Genomic DNA, 23246 nt, shown 5'->3' on the forward strand with positions numbered 1-23246 from the left:
CCTAATGAAAAGGAAACATGACATAAAATTCTGTTGTTTTCAACACTTCTGCTAATACAGACAAATAAGAAATAGAAAATTTGAGACTGCACAAACAATTTTATGAAATGGAGGAAATGAAATGAGACAACATTCTTACATTCTCTCAAAATATTAATGTCAATGTTCAAAATATTTACCAAATACACTCCAGCTTTCTGTTTAGCTAATTGTTTGAAGTGACTAGCAATGCACTTCCGAAACTATGGAAACAAAAGTAGTACACAGGTGGGGAGGGGGACGTTTGTATTCTAATCATTAATGCTTATGCATGAGTTTAACCTTTTGCCTGTCCTATGTACTACATGTGATACACAGGACATGTTTCTCTGGCATTCATACATCTTAGATGATACACATTCCCAATTTTTATTCAACCATCAGAATAACTTGGGGCTTATGAAAGGAAAGATTTATATTACTGAGAACATGAAACAAGACCAAACTAAAAGTACCTGAAAACAAGCATGGACACTCAGGACATTCTTACAGAAATGCTTCAGACAAGAAAGGATTTAACATGATATAGACTGTTTCAAACTAGACATCATTATATCATGTAATTACCATAAAGCACACTTTTGTTTTTTTGTCAGACTCAAAAGATCACCCCAGATACTATATGCAAAGTCACATGCTTTAACCCTTTAGCATTTAATCCAGCCATATCCGGCTTAAATATTATACTGGTTAAGGAGTGGCTGTGTGGTAAGTAGCTTGCTTCCTCAACCATGTGGTTCCGGGTTCAGTCCCACTGCATGGCACCTTGGGCAAGTGTCTTCTACTATAGCCTCGGGCTGACCAAAGCCCTGTGAGTGAATTTGGTGGACGGAAACTGAAAGAAGCCCTTTGTGTATATGTATATGCATGTGTGTATGTGTGTCTGTGTTTGGCCCCCCTACATTGCTTGACAACCGATGCTGGTGTGTTTACGTCCCCGTAACTTAGCAGTTTGGCGAAAGAGAACGATAGAATAAGTACCAGGCTTACAAAGAATAAGTCCTGGGGTCGATTTGCTCGACTAAAGGCGGTGCTCCAGCATGGCCGCAGTCAAATGACTGAAACAAGTGGGGAAAAAACAAAAATCTAACCTCTCACACCTACCCTACCATGTCATACTAAAAATATACAAACATACCATTGAAATCTTGAAACTACAAAAATAATATGTGATTAATTCAAACCAATGTATAATAAATAAGCAACACATTTGACAAAGAAATCTGAATGCTAAAAGCTTAATGTACAAAAACTTTTCTTCCTGAATATGCACTGCTGAAATTGGGACTCATCTAATATGCGCATGCATCTTTTAAAGCCATCAAATATAGAAGAACCAGAATCTAGATCAGTGGTTCTCAACCAGGGTCTACATGTCTCTTGGGGGCTCCATATAAGAGTTTGGTATTAAAATTTAATAGGCGTAGGAGTGGCTGTGTGGTAAGTGGCTTGCTTACCACCCACATGGTCCCGGGTTCAGTCCCACTGCGTGGCATCTTGGGCAAGTGTCTTCTACTATAGCCTCGGGCTGACCAAAGCCTTGTGAGTGGATTTGGTAGACGGAAACTGAAAGAAGCCCGTCGTATATATGTATATATATATGTATGTGTGTATGTGTTTGTGTGTCTGTGTTTGTCTCCCCCCAACATCGCTTGACAACCGATGCTGGTGTGTTTATGTCCCCGTAACTTAGCGGTTCGGCAAAAGAGACCGATAGAATAAGTACTAGGCTTCTAAAGAATAAGTCCTGGGGTCGATTTGCTCGACTAAAGGCGGTGCTCCAGCATGGCCAGTCAAAAGACTGAAACATGTAAAAGAGTAAAAGAGTAATAAATTGGTTATACTTCTACAACACACAAAGTATTTTAACACTTTTTTTAATATAATTTCTTTTTTTTTATATAAAAATATAACAGAATGTTTAACATGAGGGTCCAGTAGAGTAAAATAGGAATCAATGGGGCCCATAGGCAAAAAATGGTTGACGCCCACTGATCTAATACTGAGATGACTGGAGGAACAAATTTAAAATCTTGTACTAAAATGACTTTCTAGCTGTCTCCAGATTCAGAGCAACACCAGCATTCAACAGCGTAAGCTAATGAAACTCATTAAAGTATAAGTATGTTGAATAATTGAGTTTATCATTGTACTGTGGCACAAAAGGAAAATTGGCTTTGTTTGGTTAGCTAATAAAAATCTAAGTGTTTAAGAATGGAAAGAAAACTAAAACACCAAAATAAAGAAGTGTTTCAAGTTGTTTTCTATAGAAATGTCATTCAACATTCACCAAAGGAGACCAATATATAATTTTATTAGTAAATTTATACATATTATATATATATTCACTAACATGAGCAAAATCAAATTAATTAAACTTGTCAAATCATCAAATACATTTTAATGATTGTGAATCAAAACTATGAACAAAATATACAATGCAACAAAAATATATAATATCTATTTTAAGCAGAGAATCTATAAATTATTAAATATCATATTACTTAAAGTATTATCATATTTGCAATATGATGAATCTTGCTTTACACTGTAGGTGTAATGTCTGCAGTGATAAAGAAAAATTCATTAAAAAATTAGTAAGAGAGAAGATAAAGGAATATATATAAAAAAAAAAAACCAGAATAATATTGGTTTCAAATTTTGGCACAAGGCCAGCAATTTTGGAGGAGGGGTAAGTCAATTACATCAACCCCAGTACTCAACTGGTACTTATTTTATCAACCCTGAAAGGATGAAAAGTAAAGTCAACCTCAACAGAATGTTAGTAAAATACTTTTGGTTGGTGTGGGTTTTTTTTAATCTTTAACCCATTTGAAACCTACCTACCTGACACTGTCATTGGTGCTATATTACAATCTTCCAGTTTTAAAGTGATCTAAAAAAAAACTTTCATTAGCATTTTATGCTAACTTAATGTTCTAAATACCAGCTTAATAATAATAACTATTTACTAAATTTCTTGTTATTTTCAAAATACATGAAAGGCAGATTATTTCAACAGAAATATAGTAACAAAAGGGTTAAAACACAAGAATAAGAAATAAGCTTACAATGCTAAAATTATTCCATTAAGTATGAAATAATTTATAATCTAAATGGATGAGATGAAACTTTTATTTTAATATTAATGGCCAAGTAGTTCCAACTTGGATTTCTTAGAATGAGCAATTTGTTGCTTTTAGGGCCTACCCTACATAATTATATATATATATATATATATAAGGTCCCCTCTCGACCCAGAGTAACGTGGTGGTGGAACAAGGAGGTAGACAGGGCTATTAGACAAAAGAAACAGGCTTGGAAGGACTGGAAGAACGGTGGTAGCAGGGAATTGTACCAATCTGCCAGAAGGGAGGCTAGGCGACAGGTTTATTTAGCCAGAGGGGAAGCAGATAAGAAAAGATTTGCCAATGTTCTGCGCCGTGAGGACCAAAGACTCAAGGTATTTCGTGTTGCAAGACAGTGTAGGAGAGAGAATAGTGATGTTGTAGGAGAGAAATGTGTTCGCATGGATGATGGTACGCTTGCACTAAATGAGGCTGCAAAGAAAGAGGTCTGGAGATGCCACTACGATAGATTGCTTAATAAAGAGAATGAATGGGAGAAAGAGAGCCTACCGTATGTCGACCCAACAGAGGGACCAGCTATCCGAGTTGATAGTACCAGGGTAGATAAAGCAATTAAGAGTATGAAGACAGGGAAAGCCCCCGGCCCATCAGGAATCACTGCAGAGATGCTCAAAATATCTGGCAGTGTTGGCTACAGCCTAGTCACCCGTATTACGAACCAGGTGTTACACGAACGAGTCATACCCAATGACTGGTGTAGCAGCATCATAGTCAACTGCTACAAAGGTAAAGGTGACGCTTTAGATACAAATAATTACAGAGGCATCAAGCTGTTAGATCAGGTTATGAAAGTTACGGAGAGGGTCATAGCCCAACTAATTAGGGAGCAAATCAATTTAGATGAGATGCAGTTTGGGTTCGTGCCAGGTAAAAGCACTACTGATGCCATATTTCTAGTAAGACAGCTGCAGGAGAAATACCTAGCCAAGGATAAACCTCAGTACCTGGCTTTCGTTGACATGGAGAAAGCCTTTGACAGGGTCCCCCAATCCCTTATCTGGTGGTCAATGAGGAAACTTGGGATAGAAGAATGGTTAGTGAGAGCTGTGCGAGCCATGTACAGAGATGCTGCCAGTAAGGTGAGAGTTGGAAATGAGTACAGCAATGACTTCTGGGTAGAGGTAGGGGTCCACCAAGGTTCCGTCCTCAGCCCCCTCCTATTTATCATAGTCCTCCAGGCGATCACAGAGGAGTTCAAGACAGGTTGCCCCTGGGAGCTCCTCTATGCTGATAACATTGCACTAATTGCGGAGTCACTATCAGAACTAGAGGAGAAGTTTCAGGTGTGGAAGCAAGGACTAGAATTGAAGGGCCTTAGAGTCAACCTAGCTAAAACCAAAATCCTAATAAGTAGGAAGGTAGATAAAACACAAACCCCTTCAGGTAGATGGCCCTGCTCAGTATGTACAAAAGGAGTAGGTAGTAACTCTATAAGATGTACTCGGTGCAAGCTATGGACACATAAGAGGTGCAGCAATATCAAAGGTAGGTTAACTAGGAAGTTAGTTTTTGTATGTGGCAAATGTTCAGGTGCAATAAAGACTGTAAACAAACAGGAAACAACTTCTATCTCATTCCAGGGTGAAAAACTAGAGGTAGTCGATATCTTCCGCTATCTGGGTGACCAAGTTAGTAGTGGGGGTGGGTGCGCTGAAAGTGTAACTGCTAGAATAAGAATAGCCTGGGCAAAGTTTAGAGAGCTCTTACCTCTGCTGGCGACAAAGGGACTCTCACTCAGAGTAAAAGGCAGACTGTATGACGCATGTGTATGAACAGCCATGCTACATGGCAGTGAAACATGGGCTGTAACTGCTGAGGACATGCGTAAGCTCGCAAGGAATGAAGCCAGTATGCTCCGTTGGATGTGTAATGTCAATGTGAATACCCGTCAGAGTGTAAGTATCTTGAGAGAAAAGCTGAACATTAGAAGCATCAGTTGTGGTGTGCAAGAGAGACGATTGCGCTGATATGGACATGTGGTGAGAATGGATGAGGATAGCTGCGTGAAAAAGTGCCACAACCTAACAGTTGAGGGAACCCGTGGAAGAGGTAGGCCCAGGAAGACCTGGGATGAGGTGGTGAGGCAAGACCTTTGAACACTGGGCCTCACCGAGGCGATGACTACTGACCGAGACCTTTGGAAATGTGCTGTGCGTGAGAAGTGAGATCGTTGCCAGTGCCCCTGTACTGGCTCTTGTGCGGGTGGCACATAAGATGCACCATCTTGAGCGTGGCCGTTGCCAGTACCGCCTGACTGGTCTTCGTAGGATTTTCGAGCGAGATCGTTGCCAGTGCCCCATGACTGGCTCTTGTGCGGGTGGCACATAAAAGACACCATTTCGAGCGTGGCCGTTGCCAGTACCGCCTGACTGGCCTTCGTGCGGATGACACGTAAAAGCACCCACTACACTCTCTGAGTGGTTGGCGTTAGGAAGGGCATCCAGCTGTAGAAACTCTGCCAAATTAGATTGGAGCCTGGTGTTGCCATCCGGTTTCACCAGTCCTCAGTCAAATTGTCCAACCCATGCTAGCATGGAAAGCGGACGTTAAATGATGATGATGATGATGATATATATATATATATATAATCTTGTATCAAACAAAACTTGAGGCCACTATGGCATAAGGGACTACTAAGAAAGAAAAAAAGGAGGCCTACAATTTCAAAAGATGCTGATTGAAAGTAAGCTTAACTCTTTAGCATTTAAACCAGCCATATCCAGCACAAATATTCTGTTTTATACTCAAACCACCCAGACTTGACCTCTGACACCTATTCTACAATGTCATTCTAAAAATATACAATCATATCAACATTTTGAAGCTATCAGATAATGCATGATTAATTCAAAACCATGTGAATATATAAATACTTCTTTCAAAATTCCTTTTTTTTTTTCAAACATTAACTTGTGTTGGTTGAACTATGTAAAACGTTAGAGAAAGAAATCTAGCTGTTTCTTCCAATAAATACATTTATATCAAAATTTTTTCATGGACCCTTAATATACTATTGTGCGTATCCAATTTAATATTTTGCTTGTGTGGACTGAGAACTACTGGTTTAAAAAGTAATGGAAAATATCTCACTTTCAAAACACTGATGTCCAGGTCACAAAAGCAAAGTTTCAAGGGAATAGCTGTCATTTCCTTTTATTTTTAGGCAGAAGCAAATAGGAAGTAACATTTGCTGACCAAAGACAAAAAAAAAAAAACGAATTTGTTACACAGTGTAATTAGCAATGCCAGTGTTTATGTTAATTGGATGATATCTAGAAGCTTTTCTATCATGACAATGTTTTTCTGTATTTCGTTCAATAAAAAAGGCTTTGTCAATATCATCATTAAACTTTTCGTTTTTTTTTGTTTATCATTGCTTGCTTTTACTACAGTACATCAAGTTTTCCTATGACGTCAACATCTGAAACCCTATTTTCTGCGTTCAGTTTCACTCCAATTTTAAAAACTTTACCTCTGATATTGCAACTCATTCTTTTAAATGTTCAAATTCTTTGCTGTGTAGGATGGATCAAAGCATTTTATATTTCTAATTATCAAATGAAATACCTTTATTTTATCGACACCTATCTTTTTTCATCAATGGCACCTGTGCCCAGCATCGCCTTCCTGGCACTTGTGCCAGATGGCACGTGTAAAGACATTCAAGCGAGATCGTTGCCAGTGCCGCCGAACTGGCTCCTGTGCAGGTGGCATGTAAAATAGACCATTTTGAGCGTGGCCGTTGCCAGTACCACCTGACTGGCCTTCGTGCCAGTGGCACGTAAAAGCACCCACTACACTCTCAAGTGGTTGGCATTAGGAAGGGCATCCAGCTGTAGAAACTCTGCCAAATCAGATTGGAGCCTGGTGTAGCCATCTGGTTTCACCAGTCCTCAGTCAAATCGTCCAACCCATGCTAGCATGGAAGGCAGACGTTAAACGATGATGATGATGATGATGATAATGATGATGATAAACTCTTACTATCAACATTCAAATCTGCAGCTACATTTTTTTTTTCAGTTAACACCAGTTAGAAGTATTTTCAAGTTCACTTTCTGGGTCTGATTGGAACCACCTTATTGCTTACTGTGATTTGTGTACAGTGAGAATTGTCGGTTGACTATTAGCATGTTGGAATACATTGGAATTGTTGCTCCACTACACTAAGTATGTTGGAGTACTAGTAGATCTTATATTTAATCTGTCAAAGTGGTATTTTTCTTTATGGACTTTTAGGCATTTTGTGTTCATTTATTTACTACTGTTGTTTTAATTCTAACCCTATTCCTGAATAATCTCTTCATTCTCTATAATTAAATGAGAGCAGAAATATACATTCCATCATCCCTTTCTGTGCTACTCGTTATTCTTCCCTCTCAGAACTGTTTACTTTCAACATCCATCTCTCATTCGTAACACTGTCTCATACCTGCGAACCACTGCCTCCCGCACACTTGTGCTACTCACTTCATTCATCCCTATGTACCTTTGACCACCTTCACCTCTATCAGGTCTTGCAACTTCTACCCATCCGCATCTATTATCTCTCTGTCACTTATTATATTATAGTATTCCCCATGTGGCAACACGTAAAAGCACCCATGCAGCACCATGTAAAAGCACCTGTGCAGTGCCACGTAAAAGTGCCCATGTGGTGCCATGTAAAAGTGCCCATGCGATTCCACATAAAAGAACCCAGCACACTCTGTAAAGTGGTTGGCATTAGGAAGGGCATCCAGCTGTAGAAACCATGTCACAACAGACTGGAGTCTGGTGCAGCATACCCCCCACCACCGGCTTGCTAGCTCTGGTCGCACTATTCAACTCATGCCAGCATGGGCAATGGATGTTAAATGATGATGATGAAGATTTGGAAGAAAAATGTGAATGTTAAAGGGTTAAAAGACTGAGAGGAAAGAAACAATTTGCATAAAAGGACGACTGATAGGAAACTCAGAGAAGCAGGTGGCATGTTTAACCCATGAACTGCTGGGATTTTGCTGTATGTAACACGAACTGCTGAGCCTATTTTGGGTAAAGATCAACATCGATCTATCACTCAAAATAAATACTCAGTGTTTCTTAACACCATCTGTGATTTGGCTACACTGTTTCTGGGGTGAAAGAGTATTGTGTGCATACATTACACGTCATCAAAATTAGGTCAGATCATGCCCTACTCCCGTGGCCACGAACGTGGCCTGTCGCACTGTCGCGTTGGCCACTGAGGTGGCCTATCGCAGTTTATGGGTTAATTCTCCAGTCATTGTAATGTTTAAAATTAATATAACAAAGCTTTTCAGCACAGTTAAGATAGCAATTGAACTTTTAATTTACTATATCCATTTTTGCAAAACTTTAAACAACTGTATGAAAGTCATTTAACGAATTACAACAAAAAAATGCAAATGCCATGCCAGTTAAGAGATTTGAATTTGTAGAGCTTTCAGTTCATCACCCAACACTTGAACAATTTACCAAATGATTTTTTTTTTTTTCAAATTGAATTTGTCAATTTTTAACCCTTTAGAATTTAAACTGGCCATATCTGACCCAAATATTCTACCTATTTTATGTTCAAACTAACGAGATCCAACCTCTCACACCTACCCTATAATAATAATCTAAAAATAAACAATTGCATCATTGAAATCTTGAAGCTATGAGATAATGCATGATTAATTCAAAACAATGCGACTAAATAAGCATTATATTTGATAAAATAATCAATAATCAAAATGATATCCTTACAATGGTCAATATCACACAAAATTATCTTAAGCTCAATATAATGATAATTATTTAGAGGTAGGGAACAGGATCCCTTTTTTTTTATATCCATATATTAAATGATTTTATGGAAGTTTGTATAATACTGGGGAACTTGTTTTTATACTAGAATGTTCTCCCAATCCTTAACCCTCTTTTTCTTTATCTGCCTGTTCATCTGCACACACAGTCATCATCTACATGCAAATTAGACATATGGTTCTGGGTTCAGTCCCACTGTGTGGCACCTTGGGCAAGTGTCTTCTACTATAGCCTCGGGCCGACCAAAGCCTTGTGAGTGGATTTGGTAGACGGAAACTGAAAGAAGCCCGTCGTATATATGTATATATATATATGTTTGTGTGTCTGTGTTTGTACCCCCACCATCGCTTGACAACCGATGCTGGTGTGTTTACGTCCCCGTAACTTAGCGGTTCGGTAAAAGAGATCGATAGAATAAGTACTAGGCTTACAAAGAATAAGTCCTGGGGTCTATTTGCTCGACTAAAGGCGGTGCTCCAGCATGGCTGCAGTCAAATGACTGAAACAAGTAAAAGAGTATCAATGAAAACATGACTTTAAAAGCACCAACACATAATTACCAGATATATCAAGGGAACATTCTTGCACTACGCTCTTCTGTGCATAAGCACAACTAAAACTGACAAATTTGTTATAATGAAATCAAAATCGTGATTGAACCAAATTCGATGACTGGCACCTGTGCCAGTGGAGCGCTAAGAGCACTGTCCGAGCGTGATCATTGCCAGAGTAGTTATCTGGTTTCCGTGCCAGTGGCACGTAAATAGCACCATTTGAGTGTGATCGTTACCAGCGTCGCCTTACTGGCACGTGAAAGCACCCACTACACTCTCAGAGTGGTTGGCGTTAGGAAGGGCATCCAGCTGTAGAAACTCTGCCAAATCAGATTGGAGCCTGGTGCAGCCTTCTGGTTCGCCAGTCCTCAGTCAAATCGTCCAACCCATGCTAGCATGGAAGGCAGACGTTAAATGATGATGATGATGACTAGCCCTCACAATTCCTGGTTACCTTTCACACAGTAAGTATACATAAAAACTGCAAGAGACTAAGATTGTAATATCAAACACATCAGCATTACTACTATTTAGATCATTTTAAAAACTTGCAGTATTTCTCCATTTCAACCTTGTGATTGAATGTTTTCACTTGGGAATGACATTACAAGTCAACAAACTCTATTTACTGTGTTTGGGTAAAGAATAGCTTTACATTAATTTACAGGTAACGTTGGAAGTAAATTTAAATTTTTCAAATACTTGAACACTGATATCATATATAGTAATCTAAAAAAAAAAGAAAATCAACAAAAGACGTTTTCCATTACTTAGTTGCTCTTGGAGAAATGCCAAAGTATTTAAGGCATTAAAAAAAAAATGACAGTCAACTGTCTTATTTTTGACAGATCAAGCAGAATTAGACAAAAAAAAAAAGAAGAAAATTCTAGTAACCTATTGCTCCAAATGAAAATTCAACCATTTTGATAATCCACAATTAACAAGCGCAGGTGTGGCTGTGTGGTTTGAAGCTTGCTGCCTTTCCACATGGTTCCAGGTACAGTCCCACTGCATAGCACCTTAGGCATGTGTCTTCTACTATAGCCTTCGTCTGACCAAAGCCTTGTGAGTGGATCTGGTAGGTGGAAGTTGAAAGAAGCCCATCGTGTGTGTGTGTGTGTGTGTGTGTGCGCGCGCGCGCATGGCTTCATATCTGTGTTTGTCACCCCACCGCCACCTGACAATCGGTGTTAGTGTATTTACATCCCTGTAGCTTCGAAGTTCAGCAGAAGAGACCGATAGAATAAGTACCAGGCTTTAAAAAAAAAAAGAAGTACTGGAATCAATTCATTCAATTAACCCTTCTAATACCAACCTGCCCAAGACACCCTCAGTTCTGTGAAACAAACTCAGTTTTAAAAGTGATTTATACTAAAACCTTACATTAATATTTCCTATTAATGTATATTCCAAACACCAGCTTAATAATGACAATGTTATTTTACTAAATTCTTTGTGGCTTTCAAAATTACTTGAAACAAAAGCAATAGATTCCAACAGAAATATAGTAACAAAAGGGTTAATGATCACTACCCTCGCCATTAAAAATCTATATTCTTCAGTTCGCCATGACTGAGTTTACCTTTTGACTTAGTGTAAATTAAATATATTTACAAAACATACCAGCCCTAAAAAAAATAATAATAAAAACTAGAAAGACTACTTTTTATAGAGGATTGAATGTAATTTATTATTCTGAAAAGGCGTTATTTCTTGATAAACATTAATTGTCATGTAATGTGTCCAGTTTTAATTAAAATGTAAATCCAGCAATTAGAATCTAAATGTAGCAAAACTGTCACATTAATAATCTATAAATATTGTGAAACTAGACAGAAATTTGAATTTCTCTGACATGATTGAACATTAGGTACCTAAAACAACCTATTTTAAGAAATCTTTTTGAATAATTCAAGAAATCTCAAATAATGCTAATATTTTTAACATAACATATAATTGACTCAGTTCCGGTAGATACAGGGTATATGAAAGACAACAAAATAGTGTTGTTCAATGAAGAAGTTACTTGCACAAGATATTGTTATTTTCTGACCAAGGTGAGAAAGAACTTCATAGCTTCAAACATCAATGCTAAATTGATTTCTCATAAATAGAATGAAGTGCAAAGTATTTTACACAATGAATCACTAGCATTAATTTTAATGCACTTTTAAGGAGCCAGATACAATCAATACATGAACAAGGATGTTGGCTTACTAAAAAGCCTTGATTGAATAACTCAAGTTTGTATCTAAATTCAAGTACCCTACCGTATCCTTAAGCTGTTAAATCTGCAATTTATCGGAAAGAAATCAAAAGTTAATCTCCATTAAAAATAAGTACAACAGATACAAAATAAAACAAAAATTACAAAAATAAAATGTATCTGAATGCATTAGAAATAAAAGTGTACATTGCTTGGGGTTTGATGTTAATTTATGACCAAAGCTAAATGAACTGAGAAAGTAGTTCAGCATCACATGTATTGGATTCTGTTTTGGTTCTGAATTACATTCCGAAGGTAGAAGATTTGGGAGTGTAAAGGTAATGCTTATGAGTAGAGAGCAAAAGCAGTATATAAGGAGATATTGATAGAACAAAAGAATGACAGAGAAGACTATTGAGAGAGTAAGAAGCGTGAAGGAAGAGTTGAGAAAGCTTGTGGTATGAACAAGTTGATGAACCAGACGTTGAAGGTGCACCATCAACATATACAAGCTGTATATGGGAGGGGGAGACCTAAGTTCCACTAAAGTAAGTTATGGCAGTTGATGCAACCTGAAATTAGGTGGATTTGCTAAATGATATCATACATATATTTCAGGGATTTCCTAAATGTGGGAACAATAACTATTTTCACTCATATTTTTACAAAACAAACTCTAATTAGTATGAGTAAAGCTTTAACCCTTTAGTATTCAGATTACTTTGTCAAATGTAATGCACATTTATTCACAATACTTTGCAGCTTTAAGATTTCAATGATGTGATTATATATTCTTAGAATGGCATTGTAGTGTAGGTGTGAGATACTGGATCTGACCAGTTGTTCTGCTGGATGTGTAATGTCAGTGTGCATACACGACAGTGTAAGCGCCATGAGAGAAAAGATGGGCATAAGAAGTATCAAATGTGGTGTGCAAGAGAGATGACTGCGCTGATATGGTCATGTGTTACGTATGCAGGAGGACAGCTGTGTGAAGAAGTGCCACTCCCTAACTGTGGAAGGAACCAGTGGAAGAGATAGATTCAGGATGATATGGGATGAGGTGGTGAAGCATGACTTTTGAACAATGGGCCTCACAGAGGCAATGACAGGAGACTGAGACCTTTGGAGATATGCTGTAATTGAGAAGACCTGGCAACTAAAGTGAGATTGCAGCCACACATGTCCAGCCCAGTTAAGAGTACCTCTGATGTGTCGAGTGATATGATATGCTTGAGAAGACCTGCTGAGTCAAGTAAAACCAATATTGTAGCTGTGGCCAGTGCCCCCTAACTGGCTCCTGTGCCGGTGGCACGTAAAAAGCACCATCCAAATGTGGTCAATGCCAGGTCCGCCTGACTGGCTTCCGTGCCTGTGGCACATAAAAAGCAACATCTGAATGTGCCCAATGCCAGTACCCGCTGACTGGCTCCCGTGCAGGTGGCATGTAAAAAGCACTATCCGAACGTAATCAATGCCAGAACCGCCTGACTGGCTCCTGTGCCAGTGGCACATAAAAAGCACCCACTACACTCTCGGAGTGGTTGGCGTTAGGAAGGGCATCCAGCTGTAGAAACATTGCCAGATCAAATTGGAACCTGGTGCAGCCACTGGCTCTCCAGACCTCAGGCAAACTGTCCAACCCATGCCAGCATGGAAAATGGACGTTAAATGATGATGATATATATATACACACACACATACACATATATACACACATACATGTATATATACACACACGTATATATATATACACACATACACATGTATACACACACACACGCATATACACACACATGTATATATATATATATATATATATATACACACATGTATATATATATATATACACACACACATGTATATATATATATATATATATATATATATATATATATTTATATACACACACATACACATGTATATATATAGATAGATAGATAGATAGATATATGCACATATATATATAATACTCTGAGAATTGAAAAACGAAAGCAATGACACACTTTCTAATAAAATCAATCCATGCTTTTCTTGGTGAATGAACACACTAACAATACTAAAGAGACATAATCACTCCCAGAAGTGAATAAAGGAATACAATATTTGTTTTCAAAATAATTAGATCTTCAAGGATACATTACCTGTGATATATAAAATCTGCTTACTAACATTAACAATGTAGAGCTGGTATTTGCAGTGATGATCTACATTGACCATGAAAAATGCTTACCAAGGTTACTATGGTAAAACCATTCCCATTCATCTTGAAGATTGATTGGATCAAATCCAACTTGTCTCCAACATGCAACTTCCTAGTTCTTTGGACACACATTAGCTGGCATCAAGGATACGAGTAATGAGATTTAACTAATCACAAACTCAATTCAGGTGTGGGGAACAATAAGCATGTTAAGCAACAATGTTACTCAATTTGATTTGTGCATTTTTGTACCTGCTAGGTGAATTGTACTGCGAAACTTAATATTGGTTTCAAATTTTGGCACAAGGCCAGCAATTTCAGGGGAAGGGGTAGGTCAATTATGTTGCCCACCCATGCTCATCAGGTACTTATTTTATCAACCCCAAAAGAATGAAAGACAAAGCTGACATTGGCATTATTTGAACCCAGGATTATAAAGATAGATGAAATGTCACAAAGCATCTTGTCCAGTATGCTAATGATTCTGCCTGCTCACTGCCTTACAACCAAACTTAATATTGGCCTCTGAATTTCCTGAGCTAGCCAATAAATTCATGTATCTGTTTAACACCACCACTCTCAGCAGCAATATTACTAAGAAAGGTAGTACACTGGGAAAAAGGCTTAGCGACATTTTTTTCATCTTGCCTGAGTGCCTGAATTCAAATTTCACCGTGGTTGACTTTGCCTTTCGTCAAAATTTCAGGGTTGATAAAACAAGTACCAGTTGAACACAGGGGTCAATGTAATTGACTCACACCCTCTCCTGAGCTTGTTGGCCTTGTGCCAAAATTTGAAACCAATATTACTAAGAAAGTTAGGAATGATCTACATTGTTAGGTCAATTTTACCATCAATTACAGTGACATGTCCTTAGGCAGCAAGTGCAATATTGTAATGCCAGTACTTTTATAAACTGATTTGGTCATTTGATGTGTTTGAAACAATAACCAAATCACCCTCAAATCACATATTACTACTTTAGATAAAGCAAGAATAAATAAGACAATCTAGTCCACTTATACGTACCTTTCCTACATTGGACACTAAACTTCACTTGCAAAGACTTATTGAGGCAAGTGAAATCGAACTAAATTCGATGACTGGCACCCATGCCAACGTCGTCTCCTTCATTGGACATGAAACTTGGCTTGCGAAGACCTGTTGGGGCAAGCGAAAGCGAAATCGGGATAGCACCTGTGCCCAGCATCGCCTTTCTGGCATTTGTGCCCGTGACATGTGTAAGGATTTTCGAGCGAGATCGTTGCCAGTGCCCCTCGACTGGCACATAAAATACACCATTTTGAGCATGGCCATTGCCAGTACCGCCTGACTGGCCTTCGTAGGATTTTCAAGCGAGATTGTTGCCAGTGCCCCTGGACTGGCTCTTGTGCGGGTGGCACATAAAATACACCATTTTGAGAGTGGCCGTTGCCAGTACTGCCTGACTGGCCTTCGTAGGATTTTCGAGCGAGATTGTTGCCAGTGCCCCTGGACTGGCTCTTGTGCGGGTGGCACATAAAATACACCATTTTGAGAGTGGCCGTTGCCAGTACTGCCTGACTGGCCTTCGTAGGATTTTCGAGCGAGATTGTTGCCAGTGCCCCTGGACTGGCTCTTGTGCGGGTGGCACATAAAATACACCATTTTGAGAGTGGCCGTTGCCAGTACCGCCTGACTGGCCTTTGTAGGATTTTCAAGCGAGGCCGTTGCCAGTACCGCCTGACTGGCCTTTGTAGGATTTTCAAGCGAGATCGTTGCCAGTGCCCCTGGACTGGCTCTTGTGCGGGTGGCACATAAAATACACCATTTTGAGCGTGGCCGTTGCCAGTACCGCCTGGCTGACCTTCATGCGGGTGACACGTAAAAGCACCCACTACACTCTCTGAGTGGTTGGCACTAGGAAGGGCATCCAGCTGTAGAAACTCTGCCAAATCAGATTGGAGCCTGGTGTTGCCATCCAGTTTCACCAGTCCTCAGTCAAATCGTCCAACCCATGCTAGCATGGACAGCGGACGTTAAACAATGATGATGATGATGATGATAGTCAAACATTCCCACAAAAAAGACATGATGGTCACAGATAGAATGCCTTTGATTGTGGCTCAGCTCCATCAAGGCTGAGCAGGAGCTGAACAGAAAGAATCTTACGGTCAACTACTGAGCCATGATTATGCATTCTCTTCTACTGATAGACTATTTTCTCTGTCAACTTTGTGTTAATCACACTTAATCCAGCTCAATTCTGAGAGAATCCACTAGAATGAGTAGAGTAATTGAAGTGGATAAAAATTAGATTAATAAGCAACATATCTGATTTCTTCTAATGCCATACAAGTAGAATTGACAGATGAACTAAAAGAGCTGGTTCTTTGAGCCCTTCAGCAAGATAAATGATAATATATCTTTCACTTGTTTCAATCATTGGACTGTGGCCATGCTGGGGCACAACCTTGAAGGATTTAGTTGAAAAAATATCAACCCCCATTATTTATTTTTTAAGTGTAGAACCACTAATTTAACATGTAAACAAACCAACACCAATTGTCAAGTGGTGAGAGGTGGGGGGATAATCACAAACACATATATAAAATGAGCTTCCTCACAGTTTCAATCTACCAAATTCACTCACAAAGCATTGGTCAAACTGGGACTATCGTAGAAGACACTTGCCAAAGGTGTCGTACAGAGGTATGATTTTGATGGTTATGTTGTTCATGGATCATGGAAGCTAGAGCCTCATTTACAAGAAATAAAGACATTGATACAGTTGGAGGACTGATTTACATTACAAAATTCAGGAAACCAGTCAACTGGTCACCTGCCACATAGGTAGTCAGAATAGTCAAATGATTTTGTATTTACTAAAAAACATGTCAAGTTATGAACACTACATCTTTTGGGGAAGCATTTAATCAATTTTAGCTTGAAGCAAGTAAGATTCAGAAACTAAAGATAAGAAAGAAAAGAAAAGTAAGAAAGTTAATAGACACCCTTGGTGTTACTACTAAGTGATATATGGGCAGGGAGGTACAGGAAGAGATAGAGAACTATGACATAAGGAGGTACTGAGTGTTACTAAAGAACTGCCTGCTTTAAGTCACTGCAAGTTCTATGGATGAAACAAAAGATAAGAGAAGGAAGTTATACATAATGTTTAGCTAGTGGAAAGTGATTGTCATTGTTTTAATGTCCATTTTTCCATGCTCCCATGAAGTGAACAGAATTTGTTGAGGATTTTTTACAGTGGACGCCCTTCCTATTGCCAACCCTCATTTGTTTCCAAATAAGGTAATATTCCCCATGACCAGACATGTTTTCATGGAAGATTGGAAATGAAGAAAACTGTTTGCATGATGGTAACATTTATTTACACCTGTCACATGATGTCAAGGCAAGGAGACAGTAACACATACATACATACATACATATATACAACAGGTTTCTTTCAGTTTCCATCTACCAAAACCACTCAGCCCAAGGTTATAGAAGAAACTTGCCCAAAGTGATCAGTCCAAGGTTATAGAAGAAACTTGCCCAAGGTGATCAGCCCAAGGTTATAGAAGACACTTGTCCAAGGTGTCACAAAATGGGACTGAAGCTGAAACTATGATGATGATGACGATAAATCAAGATGAGATGAAGTGCAACATATTCAGAATAATATCAAAAATAAAGAAGCACCGATATATTAAATGGGAGACATTGCTGAATGAAAAGTATGAGAGGGATTTAAAAAAAGAATCATTCCTAGAAAACCCAATAGAAAACCTTCTAATGAGGTTAGCATCAGTATGATTAATAAATGCATGAAAGTTAGGAAAAAAACAAGCCCATAATTGTTGCTAAGTTGTAGAAAACATTAGCCTATGTAAATCGTATGCTGGCCAATCATTTAGTTAATGTATGTTAAAGTTTCAAAGGCAAATAAGATACACACCTCCTTGCTCTGCTAGCTTTTTTTTCTTCTCAGCTACTTCCTTCCACCCTTAAATAATGCAGGGTAGCCATGCATCTCCTCCATAACAAGACACCTGCTCTTGTCCTTCCGTCATACTTTAATCTCCTTAACACCTGCCATGCCATCCCTCAAACACTCCCTCAACTTAGTCCAGGGGTCTTTTACTTTTTCCTATTCTTTTTCTGTTCTGTCTTCCCACTTTCTTGTTAATTCTCTCTCCCTTTCTTTCTCTCTGGCTGGGTAACCATGTACATCCTCTACAGCAAGACATCTGTTTCTGTCTCTCCGTCACACTCTAACCTTTCATCATGTAGCACAAAATCACCACCTCCAATGACCCCCACTCCTCTCTCAAAGATTCCTTGTCTTGCGAAGTTACTTGATGACCCTACCAGTGCAGGTGCCACTTTAAAAACATCCAGTCCACACTGTAAAGTGGTTGGCATTTGGAAGGGCATCTAACTGTAAAAACCATGCTACTGGTACCGCATAAGAAGCACTCAACCCACTCTGTGGAGTGGTTGGTGTTAGGAAGGGCATCCAGCCATAAAATAACCAAAACAGACACAAAAGTATGGTGCATGCTTCTGCCTGGCAACCTCCTGTCAAACTGTCCAATCCATGCCAGGAAGAAGGACATTAAACGATGATAAAGATGAAGTTACATGGTTGGCTTCATTAGTACTAGTGTCATGAAAAAAAGCACTCGGTACACACTGTAAGATGGTTGGTGTTAACCATAGAAACCATGCAAAATCTGACAGTGGAGCTCGATACAGCCCTGCAGGTTACCAGAACCTGTCAAACTGTGCAACACATGCCAGCATAAAACGATAAACGTCGCCCTTTCAAGCCTAGCCAGGCTCATGGGCCCGGTTTCCCGGTTTCTATGGTGCATGTGTTCCCCCCCAGCTGGACGGGACGCCAGTCCATCGCAGCGTTACTCAAGAAACAGAAAGAAAGAGTGAGAAAAAGTTGGAGCAAAAGAGTACAACAGGGGTCACCACTACCCACTGCTGGAGCCTCGTGGAGCTTAGGCGTTTTCGCTCAATAAACACTCACAACACCCGGTCTAGGAATCGAAACCGCGATCCTCCGACTGCGAGTCCGCTGCCCTAACCACTGGGCCATTGCACCTCCACACCAGCATAAAAACCAGACATTAAATGGTAATGACAGTGAAGGCTAAGTTTCAAAGCTGGAAGATTGGTCAACAGTCCAAAGGCCTAAAAGTCAATATAGCAAAGACAAAAGTGCTACTATATAAGGACACAAAATTCACAGATTATTTGGGAAGTAACTTCAATATTTAGCAAGTGAACAGGTAGGAACTTAATGCTTTGTACTCTGTGCAGCTAATAGGTACAGAAAAGACTGACAAGAGATCCCAAACTTTAGATATGCTACATGTTAGGAAGGGCATCCAGCCATAGAAACCTTGCCAAATCAGATTGGAACCTGGTGCAGCTCCCCCCCCCTTAAAACTGCTAAGCTGGGGGCTTAGCAGTCCAACTAATGCCAGCATGAAAAGTGGACATTAAATGATGATGATTGGCTTCTTTAAGTTTCCATTGACCAAATCCATTCACAAGGCTTTAGTCAGCCAGAGGTCATAATAGCAGACACTTGCTCAGGTGCCATGTGGTGGTTCTGAACCTAAAACCACATGTTTCGGAAGCAAATTTCTTACCCACAGAGCCACATCTAAAATAGACAAATTTTTCAGGAATGGTAGCTACCTCAATTTACCAGTTAATTTATGGCCACCCAACAAACTTGCTGGTTTCTTGGATGTATGTATCTCTCCTTTTATATAAGGGCTTAGTGGTCAGGGTATTTGGCTCATGATTGTAAGGTAATGAGTTTGATTCCTGGAAGTGGGTTGTGTCCTTCAGTTAGACACTTTATTTCACGTTGCTCCAGTCCACTCAGCTGGCAAAAATGACTTTTATTTCAAGGGGCCAGCTTTGTCACACTGTGTCATGTTGAATTTCCCTGAAAACCATGTTAAGGGTACAGGAGTCTGTGGAGGGCTCAGCCACTTACACATTAATATCACAAGCAGACTGTTCTGCTGATCGGAACAACTACATCATTCATCATCATAACCAACAGAGTGTCAGTTTTATCTCTCCTAATATATTTTGTTCTAACACCTTTTTGAGCGTGGCCGTTGCCAGTACCGTGTGACTGGCCTTGGAAGGCGGACATTAAACAATGATGATGATGCCAGAGAAACCAGAAAACCAACCATATGCTCCTTATGGAGTAATGTGGACTAACCCTACTTGAAGGTACCATCATTCATTTTCTCTTCTGATTAAGGCAACCATGTATCTCCCCTGCAGCAAGAACTTGTCCCCCTGTCATACTTTAATCTTTCATCACCTGGCATAAAGCTACCTAGCTTCAATATTAAATGCACCTCATTTGAGGGGTCTTATCTCGTGAGTTACTTGGTAACCTCACTAGTGTCAGTGCCACATAAAAAGCACCCAATACACTCTGTAAAATAGTGGGGCATTAGGAAGAGATTCCAGCTGTAGAAATCATGCGGTCCTCTGGTTCACCAGCTCCAGTCAAACCGTTCGACTCATGGCAGCATCAAAAACTGACATTAAATGATCATGAATCTCTTTCTACAAATCAAGCTAATCCAAGTGTCCTAGAGTATAACATTACAGTGATGTCTACATTATCTATAATAAACTCAATTCTACATGTACATACAGCCTTTTTCACCCTAGATGCATCATCAACAGAAACGATCAAGTTTGCATACTTGCACAGATCAATCTTTACCCTCATATACAATTGCTTTGTCAGTCCTTAGTGTGTTCAGCAAATCCATATATATATATATATCAAATTGGTCGCACTTAGTTTATTCTTACAAGCTGCCAAAAGAACTTTTATGCATGGGACACCAAAGTTGCAAAGTTGTAAGAAATAGGGAAACTGTGACATTTCCTGGTATCCCAAACAAGTGAAATGATTCCTTCTAAGAATTCAAAACCAATAAAATCTAATAATAACACTGGCCAAAATTAAATGGTTGCAGTGGAGTAACAAATGCAGACCAGTTAGTTGATATTCTAAAATTTTTTATATAATTTACACTCACCCACAAACATAAATAATACCTTATTTGTATAAGAAAGGGAGAGAAACACATTATGGCTTTGAATATAGTCATTAATTCAAATTAATTAAAACAAAATATTTATTAAAAAAAAATGTATTGTAAAAATTGAGACCAAGTCATACATAACTATATATATTTACGTTTGAAAATTGTTTAAACTATTAAACCTTAAATCTTATCTACTTAGTTTTGATCGGTCCATTTTCCAATCAGTTTCACAAGCCTTATTTTTTAAATATATCAACTTTAAGCTCGAACTCGAAATATTTATGCGGGTCTCAACACATGTCCTATGTGCCAGTCCAAAATTCAGTGCTATAGTTGTGTTTAGTGGCGTAGTAAATGAAGAATTTACGTTCAAGTTTTCGGAAAAAGGCTCTGAAAACCGCCAAACACCTTATATTAATGAAAATAAATCAATATTAATATACCGCCAAAAACATTTCATAAGCTATAAGCAATAAATAGAATTCGTGGAATAAATGGAATTGTCAATACAGTTCAATTCGGAAGGGCGGGATATTAATAAAAGGTTTATATGTAACTATCATACAGTTTTAATAATTTTGGAAGATATTTTACTTTTAGTACTAACATTCTATAAATCAAAATCGCATCCGAAAAAACCATAATTTCCACTTTTATTGTAACGATTTAGTAAATATGATAAACATTTTCATAGCATAACTTTAGTATTGTTATCAGGGTTTAAAGTGCTTCTAAGACGTTAATAAGTTTTGGAGAAGTAAATTTGTAATAGTTTCGCTTTACCTAATCTTAGAATGATATTAATCTTACAGTAAGTAAGCTTAATATTTCCTAAACTTAAGGATCTGTAAAAGCAGATACAGATGTTTATTTTCTAAAGTGTGTAATAAAGCCACCTAATTATTAACACATTACAGTGAACTTATTTATTTCATTTCGGGTTGAACTTGTATGTAAACAGAATGAGGGAGACTAAATTCAATTTATCCAATTATGCTTTTTGCTAAATGTTTTTAAAAATTTGCAAAATATTCATCACAAAGTTGATAATGAATTCATCTAATTAGATATACACACTCACACACACACATATATAGATATATATACATACACCCCACATATACGACTTGTTTTGTTTATGCTTTTCCCTCCGGTTTTTTGTGCTATGTGTGCCATAAATATCGCCATCCGTTTAGAGAAAAAAATTGTAGTTTAGAATCAGTAGTTCTTTGACTGCTATTTCTAAATTTTCAGTATGCTGGAGAAGCAACTCAATGCTAATCCCTGTATATTTATACCCTTATATGTGTAGATATACACACGTGTACGTATGTTTGTGTATACATATAGATATATAGATATTATACACACCCCAGTTATATGCCATAACCAGTAATATACTGCATAAACTGTTGAGTGTATTATATAAAGTTATTCAAGCACCTTTTATTGAATACAGGTATATATATATATATATACACACATTGTATATATATTCAATAGGTGCTTGAATAACTTTATAGTTTATATTGAAACATTTTAGCAGTATAAATTTTTTATAAACAGAAAATATAAAACCAGAATTAATGCTAAACAAAACTACTTTTCATTCCAGTTTCCAAACAATAAAAGCAATAAGTTTTTGTCTTTAATATTGCAGGAAGCCGGCATCGTGAACAATCTCAAAACAAACAAGAAGTCGGAAGAGGTGGGGGATAATCATACAAATATATATTCATTTCATTCAGGGTTAGGAGAGTATTTAAAAAAAAAAAAAAAGCTTACGTCGTTGTTTTTTTTTAGAAAAAAACGACATATTTATATATTGAGAGTAACAGAAAAATAATTTTGTATTTTAATTAGATTACCTCCACCGTAGACACCGCCGCTCATTGTGCAAGTTATTTGTTGTAGCACGCGGTTAAGACAAAGCGAATAAATATAAAATGGGAGACTGTGGAAGTTGCTGCTTGCCGCCAGACGTTTTGTAGTGAGGTGACTCTCACACAGTCACTCATCCGATCGATCGTTTCTCCTCTGTCTCTTCTACTTTCTCTTCTCTTTATCTTGAAATAAAATATTTAAAAAAATTTCTTTCGCTAATATACTTGCTGCATACCGAAACTGAACGATACAAATGGTCTCACTTTCTAGTTTTAATTTAATTCATTTAGATATTTATTTAAA

The 23246-nt window shown here is 38.2% G+C and overlaps 1 protein-coding gene across 1 annotated transcript in view; it reads right to left on the minus strand.

The window, feature by feature from the left end:
- LOC106871757 (actin-like protein 6B) overlaps positions 1-23246 on the minus strand; it is a 103513-nt gene that overhangs the window by 79557 nt on the left and 710 nt on the right. The window contains exon 2 of the mRNA XM_014918392.3: positions 22928-23125. Coding sequence (XP_014773878.1) covers positions 22928-22952 — 25 coding nt within the window. The 5' untranslated portion in view covers positions 22953-23125. The remainder of the gene's footprint in view (positions 1-22927; positions 23126-23246) is intronic.

Source organism: Octopus bimaculoides, chromosome 5, assembly GCF_046866305.1.
Source record: "Octopus bimaculoides isolate indiv1 chromosome 5, ASM4686630v1, whole genome shotgun sequence".
In the NCBI taxonomy this organism is placed as follows: Eukaryota; Metazoa; Mollusca; class Cephalopoda; order Octopoda; family Octopodidae; genus Octopus; species Octopus bimaculoides.